Source organism: Ascaphus truei, chromosome 1 (assembly GCF_040206685.1).
Source record: "Ascaphus truei isolate aAscTru1 chromosome 1, aAscTru1.hap1, whole genome shotgun sequence".
NCBI classification, from domain to species: Eukaryota; Metazoa; Chordata; class Amphibia; order Anura; family Ascaphidae; genus Ascaphus; species Ascaphus truei.
Window position 1 is genome coordinate 511278598 of NC_134483.1, and position 13982 is coordinate 511292579.

Here is a 13982-nt window from a genome sequence, read left to right on the forward strand (position 1 = left end):
AGAGTGTTAATTCGACAGGGGCGTGATCCGACCATGTAATTGGGCCTATGTTGGACTGGGAGGCCGCCTGGAAAACATTATTGGTGCCTAGAAAATAGTCAATTCTCGAATAAGACTGATAAGGAGCTGAAAAGAACGTATAGTCCCTCTGACCCAGGTGCTATATCCACTAGCGAGAAACTTTGTAAAATTTCACAACACTTTTTAGCCTTTTTTTTTAGTTTGGGCAGTATGGGGGGTTGCCAGTATGGTGGATTTATCTTGGTCTGGGGAGAGAACCATGTTGAAATCACCGGCTAAGACTAGTGAGGCCAATGATGCCTGGTCTAATGAGTCGAGTAACTTTTGGAGAAATGGAACTTGGTTCTCATTGGGGGCGCATACGTTGACGAGGGAGATAGATGAGCCCGAGAGGGTGCCCTGTAGGACCAGGAATCTCCCATCTGGGTCTCGCGTTATTTTTGTTGAAGAGAAAGGGACATTGTTCTTAATCAGGATAGCCACTCCTCTTTTCTTGTTTGGAGAGGATGCGAAAAAAGCCTGGGGAAAGGTATTCTTAAACGTATTTGGGGGGTCGGAGGAGTTAAAGTGAGTTTCTTGGATTAATATGTCTCCTTTGTTTTTTTTAAGTTCTTGAAGTGTTAGTTTTCTCTTCTTAATCGAGTTAAGCCCTTTTACATTGAGAGAGAGAATTTTGATGGAAGACATCAGAAAAATGTTTTGTTCCCAGAGCTATATGCACTGGGCCCCGTTTGTGTCCTATGACGGGGGTTTATGGGGCATCTGTGAGAGGGACAGCGGGGAAGTCGTGAGACACCTGCTGGGTCCTGGGGGGGTGGACACAATCAGGATTTTTACAGATCTTTATAACAGGAGCACCCAACGACATTATTACATGCTTTACTGTACATATTAAAATGCTGCTTTAACCTCTTCACTAAAATAACACTAAATGGGTTGTATAACTAGTTTTTACATTATTAAAACACACACTAACTATAAAGATCATGTCGGCATAATAAAACACTTTAATACAGTGCCGGGAGATGTTTATTCTTAAACAGTAGCATATCTGTGATTATTTCTTACATGTGTAGCCCTCTTTCCTACGCTCTAGAGTGACTACGGGTACTGCACACACCTGTGGGCTCCAGTAGATCTGAGCCTCCGCTAACTGGGAGCCTGGGGTAACACTTATCTTAATGGCAGCGCCTCCACTTGCCCAGGATCCCCATCGTGTAAGATTCCCCTGGGCAAAAACCATAGCAACACATATATAATTGAAACTGTTTACTGAACCGCATAAATGAACCCTTATAACACTATATGGCAATAACACATATATCACATTCCTTAGATGATACTTATAACGATGGTGGCTCGGCCACTCTCTTGAGGAGTAATGTCTCTGTCCCGTCACCGCGTGCCCCACACCGTGTCCATGTACTATAATGTATATTAGGCTCAGTCCTTTGGCCACTCCTCTTAGTGTCCCCAAAGAGTGTTCCCTAAGGCGGGATCAGCGCCTGTTGACCGGTGTTGGTGCACTTTTGTAAATACCTTCCGGTCACTGCGGTGACCGGCAACAGCTTCGAAAAGGATCCGCCGATCCAGCGCCTTGCTTTCCGATGTCGCACTGTCCAGCCGTCTGGTCCCAGACGACTAGCAACAACCTTGGTTCCGCGCACTTTGTCCCTATCTGTTGTACAGAAAGGGGTGATATGCTATCACTACAGGGCGTCCCTGCAGCACACTATCTACTGTGACTCAGGGAAACTCCTAGGGCCTACAGGGAAGATCTAACCTATGCAGGTGGGTCACGGACCCCCTGCACCCACACTACCTCTTCCCTCGCTCCTCCGGTGCCCTCTGGCTAGCGTGGTCTCTCCCCCACGCTTCCCTTTCCTGCCTCCCTCTAATCCAGCCCTCCTATTGGCTCCCTGGCGTCAGGTGACTCCGCTAAGGCTCCTGGGAGTTGTAGTTACTGGCTGAGCCTCTATCTTATTGGCCAGCCGTTCGAGCGCTTGCACCGCGCATGCGTGACCTGTCTCTGTTCTGACCTTGCCCTTACTGTTGCGCAATCAACATGGCGGCGCCCTATACTGTCGGGCCGCCGCGGAACCTTACACCACTCCCTCCGGAGACGCACTGCAACAACAGAAGGCAACCTAACACATCCCTACACATGTACAGTATTGAATTCCTTAGCCTGAACAATAGTGAGTTTTCTGATAAATCTATCTGTACTATAATATTCCTGAAACAAGCCGCCTCCTTTTCTACCTTTTATACACAGCCGCACGGCCGCAGGTTTGTAGAGAAAGTGGGATATGTGAGGCTCCCGGGCTTTTCAGATAACGGCATTATTAAATCATAAATCCAGGGTGGCCTTGGGGTAAAAGTATAGGAATTGCAATCAATTTGATCGGTAATAATTTTTGTACTGCTCCTTACGAGGCAATCCAAGCCGAGTTTTTTTCTTAGTTTTTTTTCTCCATTTTTTAAATGCAGGATTGAAGCAAGGGGTTGTCTCTGGAGCTGAACCCCATTAATTTCAGCTCAGGGGACCCCTGCCTCCTGGAGTACTTACCTCGGTAGGGGGTGCCGGGAGCCACTTCAGGGTTCACTAAGTATGTCAGCATTTCCAAGCTTCTGGGCTCTGTGGGCCAATAGGAAGCTGTGATGTCATCAGGTGCTCGGCTTCCTATTGGCCCATGTAACCAGGAAGCTGAAAACTGCAGATACCGGCACCCCATTCAGAGGTTTGTATCTCCGGAAGCAGGGGGTCCCCGGAGCTAAAATTAAGGGGGTTCAGCTCCGGAGACCCCCTGCTTCAATTCTGTATTTAAAAAAAAATGAAGGGAAAAAAAAGACAGGAGGTGCATGTGTATTCATTTAAAGAGGTAATCCAGGCCTGTTACAAAACCCACAGTTCACCACATCTGGAAAAGCAGACGTTCCAGATGTAATTTAATCTGGGTGGGTTTTACCCAATGTAACAATACATAATCGTTCCTGAGTGATGAGAATCATTGAATGCTCCAGGCCATTGAAGAGCAATGTTGGCCCCTCTGAGGCTTCCACCGCGGCCCTCAAGTTACTGATTACAACCCTAGGAATACGCTCCCCCTCTCTCCCCTGGGCAGAGGGATTGGTGATGTTTGTGGTGGGATTCATAGCTTCTTCCCCCTCCCTGTACTAATCACCAATTCCCAGGGTGAGGAGAGGGATGGAACGGTATTCATCAGTGTGCCGGAGTGGAGAAGCTCATACCCATGACAGCAACATCCCTTCTGCATGTGCACTAGATACTGTATATCTATATCTCTCTATCGTGACCCTTTTTGAGGACTCATGCAGCCCTTGAGGTATGTCCTGTTACCCACCACTGCTCCAGATGATTAGAAAGCGCATGGAGTCTACTCTGTGACATTACCACTGTTGACGTGTGTCCTAAACCTTCAATGATTCTAGGTAATTATCTAGCAATTGGATTTTATTTGATCAATGGTTCATAACTAAGAGGGGAACAACAATAATAATTTATCCATGGATGGCTTCTGGTCTAAAATAGGTGTGCCTTGCCTTTAAACAGTGTGGTGTGGGTGAAATTATTATTCTACCTCTGTTAATATGTATGTGGGTGTTACATTGTAAGCTGTTCTCTGCTGGAGTTCGTGACAAAGAAAAAATTAGCTCCAGTCATTGACTTGTATTGAATTTGTTTCCTGGAATCTCATAGAACTGCATTTCCCATTCAGTTTGAGTTGTGCTGTTTTTGCTGACGGAGAATATGATCTGTGAAGGGAACGAATGGTTCCTCCCATGTGTGTCATGTTACACGTGGTAATGCCGTATATTAAATGCCACCCAGAGCGTTTGCTGGGGTCTGCTGTATATGGGGTCTTCTGTATATTAAATGCCACCCAGAGCCCTATTGCAGCAAAGAAGCTAAACGTTGTTATTAATTCTTGTATATATCATAACCTATGTTAATACTGGCAAATAGATGAGCCTTTTACTGTTTTGTGCTCTCGGGAGTTTGTAAAGTAACATACTTATAATAATAGTAAAAAAAAAACTGGCAATCTCTGGGTGTAAAATTGAGAAACATTTTATTGCGTCACATATTTGTAAATGGTTGCTAATGTGAATCAAAAATAAGATTGGAGCAAGTTGCAAACAATTGTATAAAACATTCGGAATAAAGCTTACGCTTATGGTCCCGGCGACGGTGACGTCTGGCTGCCGTCGCTGGAAAAACCAAATTGAGATGACTTCCAGCAATCGCGACCAAGCCGGCGTTCCGTCACGCTTACAGTAAGCGCGACGGCGGCAATGCATTTGTTTTGACGCGACGTCGCGCCGCCGGCACTAAGCGCAGCCTAATGCTGCATTTTATAGGCCAATGTTACCTGGGGTTGAGTAATCCTATGGTATCTTGTCTGAGCTGGTTTTAAGAATGTTTTCTTCTGTCAGACCTATCTAACATGAACGAAAATGATGTACAGTATTTCACTCATTTTATTAAACTACATTTTTAAAATGTGATTCCTCTCTCCCACCATAAGGCTAAAAAAAAAAAAAAAAAATCTCTAATCACTTTCATTTTCTTTTTTATTTATTTTTCACAAATGCTATGCACTTTTAATCGGCAAAACACTTAGTATTAAAAAAAAAACAAAAGAATTAATAACAAAAACTAAAGTGTACAAATAAGGGTTAAAAAAGAAAAAAAAACTATTCAAATAATGTCAGAGAAGGGAATGATTAAAGACGACATTAATCAAAAAATAAAAATTTCCCCCCCTCATTAAATAATCTCAAATTGTACCATTAACCTTATCAGGGCCAGAGGGGTCGGCAACGTCTTGCTCTGCAAGCGATAGAGATCTTAGCATTTTAGAGAGGAAAAAAGTGTGCGTGTTTTCCCACTGTTGCGCTTAAAGCACCGCTCCCTAGGTCACTCCTCAAGGTCATGCAGTGGGAATGTGGGTGTTGGGTTTCTCACATTTTTACCATGCAGGGAAGAAAGTCTATTCCTGACTTATCTCCAGTTCTGAAGTAGTCTCAGCCACTCCCTTCTGCAGGAATGTCAGCCACGGCAGCCATGTAGGGTGTGTGGTTATGTGTAAAATGCCCCATTCTCAGCAGCTTCCCTGTGGTTTTTAGCTCCTCCGTTGCTGGAAGGGTGTGCAACAAATGGCACAACTATGGCTAAAATAGTAGTCTTTCAACACCTCTGTGTTGGTGTTATTTCATATGTCATTCCCAAGTGTGTAATTATTTAACAGGTTTTATGTATTTACTATATGATAAACTGTATTCTGTGGAACCCTTCTACAAGAGGTTACCAGGTATTCCCTGAAAGTTGTGAAAGGTTGACATTTTGTTCTTCAAGACGCCTATTATTTTGCCATATATTTAAATTTAAAAATGCAAAAAGATTATTACGTGTTTTTCTGTAATATTATACAGTAAATACTATGGAAAGCTATTTTTTTATTATAGAAAATATAAGCACTAGCACAGTAATAGTATTTTTTTTACTTGCATAGAAGAAATGAGTTTGGGTTCCACAAACTTTTAAGGGGTTTCCATGGTGTCGCCATACAAATGTGTAGGATTCCACAGTTCTTTAAACGAGCAATCCAAGACGGCAAATGAAAAAAATGATATCGCATGGAATTCTGTCCAGTTCTAGACCTAAAGTGCATTTTTATGGGTCAGTCCCTTCCAGATGGAATTCCTAAAGTCTGTTCTCAACACACTCCAACTCGGGGATGTTCATGCATCAATGGACGATCATCTATATAGCCCTATAAAGATATCCCATCAAAGGTATTTGAGATTTTGTGTGATGAACACGCATGATCAGATTGTTGCACTTCCTTTCGGACTAGCCACAGCCTCAAGAACATTCACCAAGGTTCTAGCGACCGTGATGCACATCTCAAAACGATGGGCATCTTTATTTTTCCTTATCTAGGCGACATCTTAATCTGTGCTCATTCATATCCAGAAGCAAGATCTCATGTAAAGATAGTTCTGCAAGAACTTCAAGAAGTTGGATGGCTCATGAACATGGAAAAGAGCTGATTATTCCTTCCAATGAACCTGAAGTTTCTGGGAATGCAGTTGAATACCAAAATAGGCAAAGTCATTTTGCCACATGCCATATTTACGAAGCTGGGCTCTGATAGAAGACTTCTTCTTGTAGCCCATGCACTTGTATAGGTCTTAAGGAATTCACTGCCGGGTCATTATGGACTGAAAAAACGTCTATATGTGAATATCTCTGGAGGGCTACATACTAAAAAAGAAAATGTTTAGCCAGTGATACCATGTAAAAAAGCTTTCTAACAAAAGTACCCAAAAATATTTAATTTTTTTCACAAATGGGTTGATCCTTGAGAGGTCGTGCTCGTGATACCTCTTATTTTAAAATAGGGTTGCCATTGTATAGCACCTCTTCCCTCTCCCCCAATAGCTCATCTACAAAAATATCCCATTGGACAATCTAAGGTGGACTGGGGCTTTAAATGGTACGGGTGCCTACAGTATAAGATCTGAATTTACATCCGTGATTATCCCACTTTTCAGCAGAGATCAGTGTCTGTAAAGAAAAAGCAAGGGAGCCACATGATTGTGACACACCCCGTTAGTAGTGATCAAAGTAACGCTAGGTTTCATGGCAGCTTGGCACAGTATCAAAGCATAGCAAAGCTTAACATACGCCACTTTTAACATATTACTAAATGTTTTGGAGGGAGCTGTCTAATGTGCGTCCTATTTTATTTTAAATTAAGTAATCGTTTGCTGTATGTTTCTAAATAAAATTTAAAAAAAACTCTGTCCTACACACCCCATACCATTGCACTTCCATTACTACCCAAACCCAACACCAAATAGTTATATGTATACAGAACTTTAAGGACATTCAAATATAAATCATTATAATATACTACAGTGATAAGTGCATCACACGTAACTAAACATGTGAGCAAGCAATCCCCTGCCCCAAATAGTTTACAATTGAAGTGATACTTGGATATGTTGGGAGACAAACCGTAGCAGTGCGGTAGAGATGTGCGCTTAGTGGTAAGGAAGGAAGTGTATGTACATGAAGGTTGACAGGGCTGTTTGGAACTGTTAAAATGCCTTTATAAAAAGGTTGATGTTCAAATGGGATGTCCAGGTGGGGAGGGAACGTCACTGTGTGGATAACGTTTGGACTTCCCGTGCAATGACGGCTTCAATAGAAAAAGGGAGAATCACTATTTTAAAAGCAGCAATATATAAGTATTTTTATTTTATAAAATATTTTACCAGGAAGTAATACATTGAGAGTTACCTCTCGTTTTCAAGTATGTCCTGGGCACAGAGTAAAACAAATAATACATGGTTACAAATACAGTTACATAAATGAACAGGGTATACATTATATACAAGACATTGCGTGCACAGTTAAAGAAAATATATATTACTAGCTGATATACCCGGCGTTGCCCGGGCGTGGAAGGGCAGGGGGCATGGAGTGGAAGGGTGGGGGGAGGAGGGGCGTGGAAGGGCGGGGAGGGCAGGGGGGCAAAGGGCAGGGAGGGGTGGGGGGGCAAAGGGCAGGGAGAGGCGGGGGGGCCAAAGGGCAGGGAGGGGCGGGGGGGCCAAAGGGCAGGGAGGTGCGGGAGGGCTAAGGGCAGGGAAGGCAGGGGGAGGGAGGGCAGGGGGGCAGGGAGGGTAGGGGGGGCAAAGGGCAGGGGGAGTCAGGGACGCGTTAAATAACCCATTCCCCTGCGTTTCCTCACCTTGTACATGGCCGCGCTCCTCTTCCTCCGGGTACCGGCCGCCCTCCTCCTCCACCTCGGGCTCCTCCGCGGCGAGGCTGAGACGCTCCGGTGAGGAGGTGCTGTGCCTTTCGCGGGGAGAGGCGGAGACAGCCGGAGGAGCGCCCTCGGGGACGGGGAGCGGCCTGTGTGAGGGGAGAGCCGCGTGCTCTGTGTGTGTGGGTGGGGGGGGTGAGCGGGTGGGGGAGAGCGCCGGGTGAGGGAGTGGCCTATGGGTGGTGAGAGCCGTGGTGAGTTGAGAGTCCCCCGCTGTGTCCCGGGCGCTCGCTCCGCTCCCCCGCTGACTGTAGCGGCGCCTGGGGGGGGGGGGAGGAAAAAGCACGGGAAACCGGGAGACCCGGGGAGAGGAGGTGCGCGCGGGTCCCGATGAGCGCCGTGCACTGCGGCTGTGATGAGTTGGATTTCAGGCTGATGTTCGGGGAGGGACTGTGTGTGTGTGTGTGTGTGTGTGTGTGGTCACTCCGCCTCAGGCCAATGAGAGGTGTGCGGGGGCGGGCGGGCCAAGGGAGCAATCTCATTGGCCTGAGGGACACAGGCCATGCAGACAGACATACAGTGCTTTCAGAAATATATAGTAGATGAGCGTATGAAACAGTTACAGACCAGGTTAAAATGTGAGACAGCCTTAAATTTGAAAGAACTTAAACTGGTGGTGGATGTGAGGGTCTCTGGTAGGTTGTTCCAGTTTTGGGGTGCACGGTAGGAGAAGGAGGAACGTCCGGATACTTTGTTAAGCCTTGGGACCATGAGCAGTCTTTTGGAGTCTGATCTCAGGTGATAAGTGCTGCAAGTGGTAGGGGTGATGAGCTTGTTCAGGTAGCTGGGTAGCTTGCCCATGAAGAATTTAAGGGCAAGACAGGAAAGGTGAACTTTGCGCCTAGACGCTAGTGTTGACCAATCTAGTTCTTTGAGCATTTCGCAGTGATGTGTTTTGTAGTTGCATTGGAGAACAAAACGACAAATTGAATTGTAGAGGGTGTCAAGTTTGCTAAGGTGGGTTTAAGGTAAGCAACAAAAGAGATGTACCAGGGCATTGCGGATTTCTAAATGGAATTTATTACTTCAATAGCACACAACGTTTCAACCACAAACTGTGGTCTTTCTCAAGTGAAGATAAATTATCTTCACTTGAGAAAGACCACAGTTTGTGGTTGAAACGTTGTGTGCTATTGAAGTAATAAATTCCATTTAGAAATCCGCAGTGCCCTGGTACATCTCTTTTGTATTTTAAAAGCAGAACATGTATGTACTTCCCATGTCTTAACATGCTAGTGTTCCACTCCCATGCATTGAGCCCTCCTCTATACTATGCTCTCCTGTAGGTATCCTCGGTGATGTCCGGCTATCAGGGGGCTTCTGACCTGCTCAGTCCCGTCGCCCTGTTTCAGTTCTCGGCTGTCACGAGAAGAAAGGAGTCGCCTTCCAGAGAGAGTATGTTTTTGATCTGCGTCTCTTTTTGCAGGATCATTTTTGACAAATCAAATGTAATTCATTATTACCTTGCTAAAATGCACAAATACTTCAACTTTATTTTATAAATCCCATCAATTTCAGACATTCGATCGGTTTGGTCCTGTGCGGACCACTGCCTCTGTGAAAAGAACATTATGTACTAGATGAAAGGTGGATTTGTCAAAAATATAGTACTTAATGCTGCGGTTATTGCTTTGTACAGATTAGATGCACAAAGCTCCATGAAGTCAGGGCTCATAACGGGGCTTTACGTAAAGTAAGAATGGATGCCATGTTCCCAGAGGTTGATGCGTATCCTCAAAGCTAATTGCATGTAAAAACTTACATGCCATTAGCATACATTTAAAGTCAAGTTATTATCGCACAATGTTGCGTTATAATACGTGGTTAAGAAAGTGGTGTAGGAAGGAGGGTTTGGGGTTTTCATCACAGGACTTAGGCGTGTGATATAGTGCGCATGCATCAATTATAATTGGCTGTGGTAGCCAGACGTTTATATACTTGGGACGCACACACGGCTGTGAGTGATGGCGCGGCAGACCAGGGAAAATACAATAAAATTGTATTTTTGTGTTGCTGCCACGCCGCGAACCAATCACAGCGCGGCCTAACGCTGTGACGTCAGTCACGCCCCCTTAACGCACGCATTACCGCTTGCACCCTAGCAACTAAATGCGCACGCCACGTGCAACGCTGGACGCGCGCAGGCGCAGCAGCGAGGACTATATAACAAGCCTTAAAGTCCTTTTCTGAGAGGTGCTATCTTTATGTTAGGGACAGATTGCACCTCAATGAAGAGGGATCTTCTTTGCTCGGGAGTAGGGTATTTAAAAGATTGGAGGAGATTTTAAACTAAGAATGAGGGAGAGGAAATAGAAACAGATAATGAACTAGACAGAATAGATATGAATGGGGAAATGGCAACGGGCATGGAGGTAGTGGGGAGAAGTGGTAGTTTGGCACCAATATTAAATACAGGTAATACTAGTAAATGTCTAAAGACTGGATGCAATAGGAGTAGAAACGCAGGAGCAGATAAGATAATAGTAGCACAGACCACAGACTAGCAAAAAAAAAAACCTTAAATGCATGCTTGCTAATGCAAGAAGCCTGACAGATAAAATGGGGGAGCTTGAATTAATAGCTGCAAGGGCGCAGTATGATATCATAGGCATTACTGAAACATGGTGGGATGAAACTCGTGACTGGGCAGTTAATTTAGAGCAGGGCTGCACAACACGCGGCCCGCGGGCCGCATGCGGCCCGCCTGGCCTCTCTGTGTGGCCCTCGATGAGATTTAAAAAAAAAAAAAAAAACTTTGAAAAAAAATAAATTTTGAAAAAAAAAAAAAACTTTGAAAAAAAAAAACTTTGAAAAAAAAAAACTTTGAAAAAAAAAATGGCGCCAATTCCCTGCGGTCCCGGCGCGCATGCGCTAGGCCCGCTCCGTCCCCCCCCCCCTTCCCTGCTCCCAACGCGGGGCGGAAGGGGAAGCAACATGCAGCTCCTCTGCGGGCCCGCTCCCCCCCCCTGCTCCCAACGTGGGCCGGAGGGGGAAGTAATAATTAAATAATTCAGCTCCTCCAGCGGCCTGCTTCTCACCGCTTCCCTCCGCGGCCAGCTTCTCGCGTCCCCCACGAGCTCACCTCCCGTGCCCTCCTCCCACCCCTTCCCCCAACCCGCGCCCCCAAGCCCACCTCCCGTCCCAGGCAGCTGCCGCAGGGATATCGGGAGCAGGAGGAGCAAGCGTCCGGCGGCAACCTGCACCCACCCGGGTCAAGGTAAGTCACTGTCACTGTTAGTCACTGTCACCGTTAGTCACTGTCACCCAAGTCACTGTCACCCAAGTCACTGTCACCCAAGTCACTGTCACCCACCCAGTCACTGTCAAGTCACTGTCACCCACCCAGTCACTGTCACCTACCCACCCACTGTCACCCACCCACCCAGTCACTGTCACCCAGTCACTGTCAAGTCACTGTCACCCACCCAGTCACTGTCACCCACCCACCGACCCAGTCACTGTCACCCACCCAGTCACTGTCACCCAGTCACTGTCACCCACCCACCCAGTCACTGTCACCCACCCACCCACTGTCAGTGTCACTGTCACCCACCCACCCAGTCACCCACCCACCCAGTCACTGTCCCAGTCACTGTCCCACCCACCCACCCAGTCACTGTCCCACCCACCCACCCAGTCACTGTCACCCACCCAGTCACTGTCAACCACTAAGTCACTGTCATAGTCACTGTCACCCACCCAGTCACTGTCACCCACCCAGTCACTGTCACCCACCTATCCACCCAGTCACTGTCACCCACCCAGTCACTGTCACCCACCCAGTCACTGTCACCCACCCACCCAGTCACTGTCAAGTCACTGTCACCCACCCAGTCACTGTCACCCACCCACTGTCACCCACCCACCCAGTCACTGTCACCCAGTCACTGTCAAGTCACTGTCACCCACCCACCCAGTCACTGTCAAGGTCACTGTCACCCACCCACCCAGTCACTGTCACCCACCCAGTCACTGTCAGTGTCACTGTCACCCACCCACCCAGTCACCCACCCAGTCACTGTGTCCCACCCAGTCACTGTGTCCCACCCAGTCACTCTTCCCACCCAGTCACTGTGTCCCACCCCGTCACTGTCATCCACCCAGTCACTGTCACCCACCCAGTCACTGTCACCTACCCACCCAGTCACTGTCATAGTCACTGTCACCCACCCAGTCACTGTCACCCACCCAGTCACTGTCACCCACCCAGTCACTGTCACCCACCTATCCACCCAGTCACTGTCACCCACCCAGTCACTGTCACCCACCCAGTCACTGTCACCCACCTATCCACCCAGTCACTGTCACCCACCCAGTCACTGTCACCCACCCAGTCACTGTGTCCCACCCAGTCACTGTCACCCAGTCACTGTCACCCACCCAAGGGGGAGAGTGATGTGAGGTGCAAGGGGGGGAGAGGGATGTGAGGTGCAAGGGGGGGAGAGGGATGTGAGGTTCAGGGGGGGAGAGGGATGTGAGGTTCAGGGGGGGAGAGGGATGTGAGGTTCAAGGGGGGAGAGGGATGTGAGGTGCAAGGGGGGAGAGGGATGTGAGGTGCAAGGGGGGAGAGGGATGTGAGGTTCAGGGGGGGAGAGGGATGTGAGGTGCAAGTGAGGAGAGGGATGTGAGGTGCAAGGGGGGAGAGGGATGTGAGGTGCAAGGGGGGAGAGGGATGTGAGGTGCAAGGGGGGAGAGGGATGTGAGGTGCAAGGGGGCAGAGGGATGTGAGCTGCAGGGGGGAGGGATGTGAGGTGCAAGGGGGCAGAGGGATGTGAGGTGCAAGGGGGCAGAGGGATGTGAGCTGCAGGGGGGAGGGATGTGAGCTGCAGGGGGGAGGGATGTGAGCTGCAGGGGGTGGTGGGATGTGTGTGGGCTGTAGGGGGGTATTGTGTGTTTGATGTGGAGGGGGGTATTGTGTGTTTGATGTGGAGGGGTGTATTGTGTGTGGGTGAGGGGGAGAGATGGGGGTATGAGAGATAGATGGGGAGTATCGCAATGGTTGATAGTGTTGGGTTCTGGGGGAGATATGAGGATGATGATGGGTGCTGGAGGAGAGATGATGATGATGATGATGATGATGATGATGATGATGATGATGATGATTTTACCCGTGCGGCCCAATTTATTTTTCCTTGGAGCAGTTCGGCCCTTCGCACTTTACGAGTTGTGCAGGCCTGATTTAGAGGGTTATTCCCTTTTTCTGAGGGATCGAGCAAATAGAAGAGGTGGTGGAGTATGTTTATATGTTAAACCGATCTAAAACCTATTATAAGGGAAGATGTGTATGAAGGGAATGATGAAAATGTACAGACCTTGTGGATAGAAATTAGTAATGGAGGTAAAAGTACAAAGAAAATGCGCAAACTGGGGGTCATGACCTTTTCTAAGGGGGCACTGAACTGAGCCCCGTGCTTACAGAGGCCCTGCGCTCTTCTCCACAACATTTAAACTGACTCCTGGGGGAGAGTGTGGGGCCTCTGTAACTGCCTCTTACCTTCTCTTCGGCTTCTCCGGCATCTTCTGATAGCAATGACACGTCGCCATGACAACGCGGTGTCAAATTGCGATGCCATGTTGCTGAGATGGTGGAGAGCAGGTAAGAGGGGGGGGGGGGAAGATAAAATACTTCTGCATATGGAGAAGTATATGCACAAGAAAGGAAGGATGAACTTCCTATAGTAGAGCTCCGAAGGGGTGGATAGCACTACAGCAGTAAGCAGTAAAGTATAGTAGTATCAAGTCCACAATGTTTCAATCCAGAAACGATCCTATGTTAACTCCTATGGGGTTTTCTTTGCATATGGAGAAGGCAGCAAAAGTAGGTCATGTTTGCATTCTGGGTGATTTTAATTGTCCAGACATAGACTGGGACAATGAGATTAGCATTACAACAAAAGGAAATATTCTTGGGGGTGCTAAAAGACAATTACATGACCTAAATTTTTGAGGAACCAGGAGAGGGGCAATACTGGATTTGGTTACATCAAACAATGTAGAAGTAATAACAAATATTCAAATCCGGGAAAATTGGGTAACAGTGAGTATAACGTGGTCTCATTTGAAATAAATTATCAAAAAACTTTTTATATGGGTTCAACAAAG

The 13982-nt window shown here is 47.1% G+C and overlaps 1 protein-coding gene across 4 annotated transcripts in view; it reads left to right on the forward strand.

Moving 5' to 3' along the window:
- SLC75A1 (solute carrier family 75 member 1) overlaps window positions 1–13982 on the forward strand; it is a 59232-nt gene that overhangs the window by 21499 nt on the left and 23751 nt on the right. For all 4 annotated transcript variants that reach the window (XM_075570486.1, XM_075570475.1, XM_075570467.1 and 1 more), the window contains exon 7: window positions 9167–9275. In XM_075570486.1, coding sequence (XP_075426601.1) covers window positions 9167–9275 — 109 coding nt within the window. The remainder of the gene's footprint in view (window positions 1–9166; window positions 9276–13982) is intronic.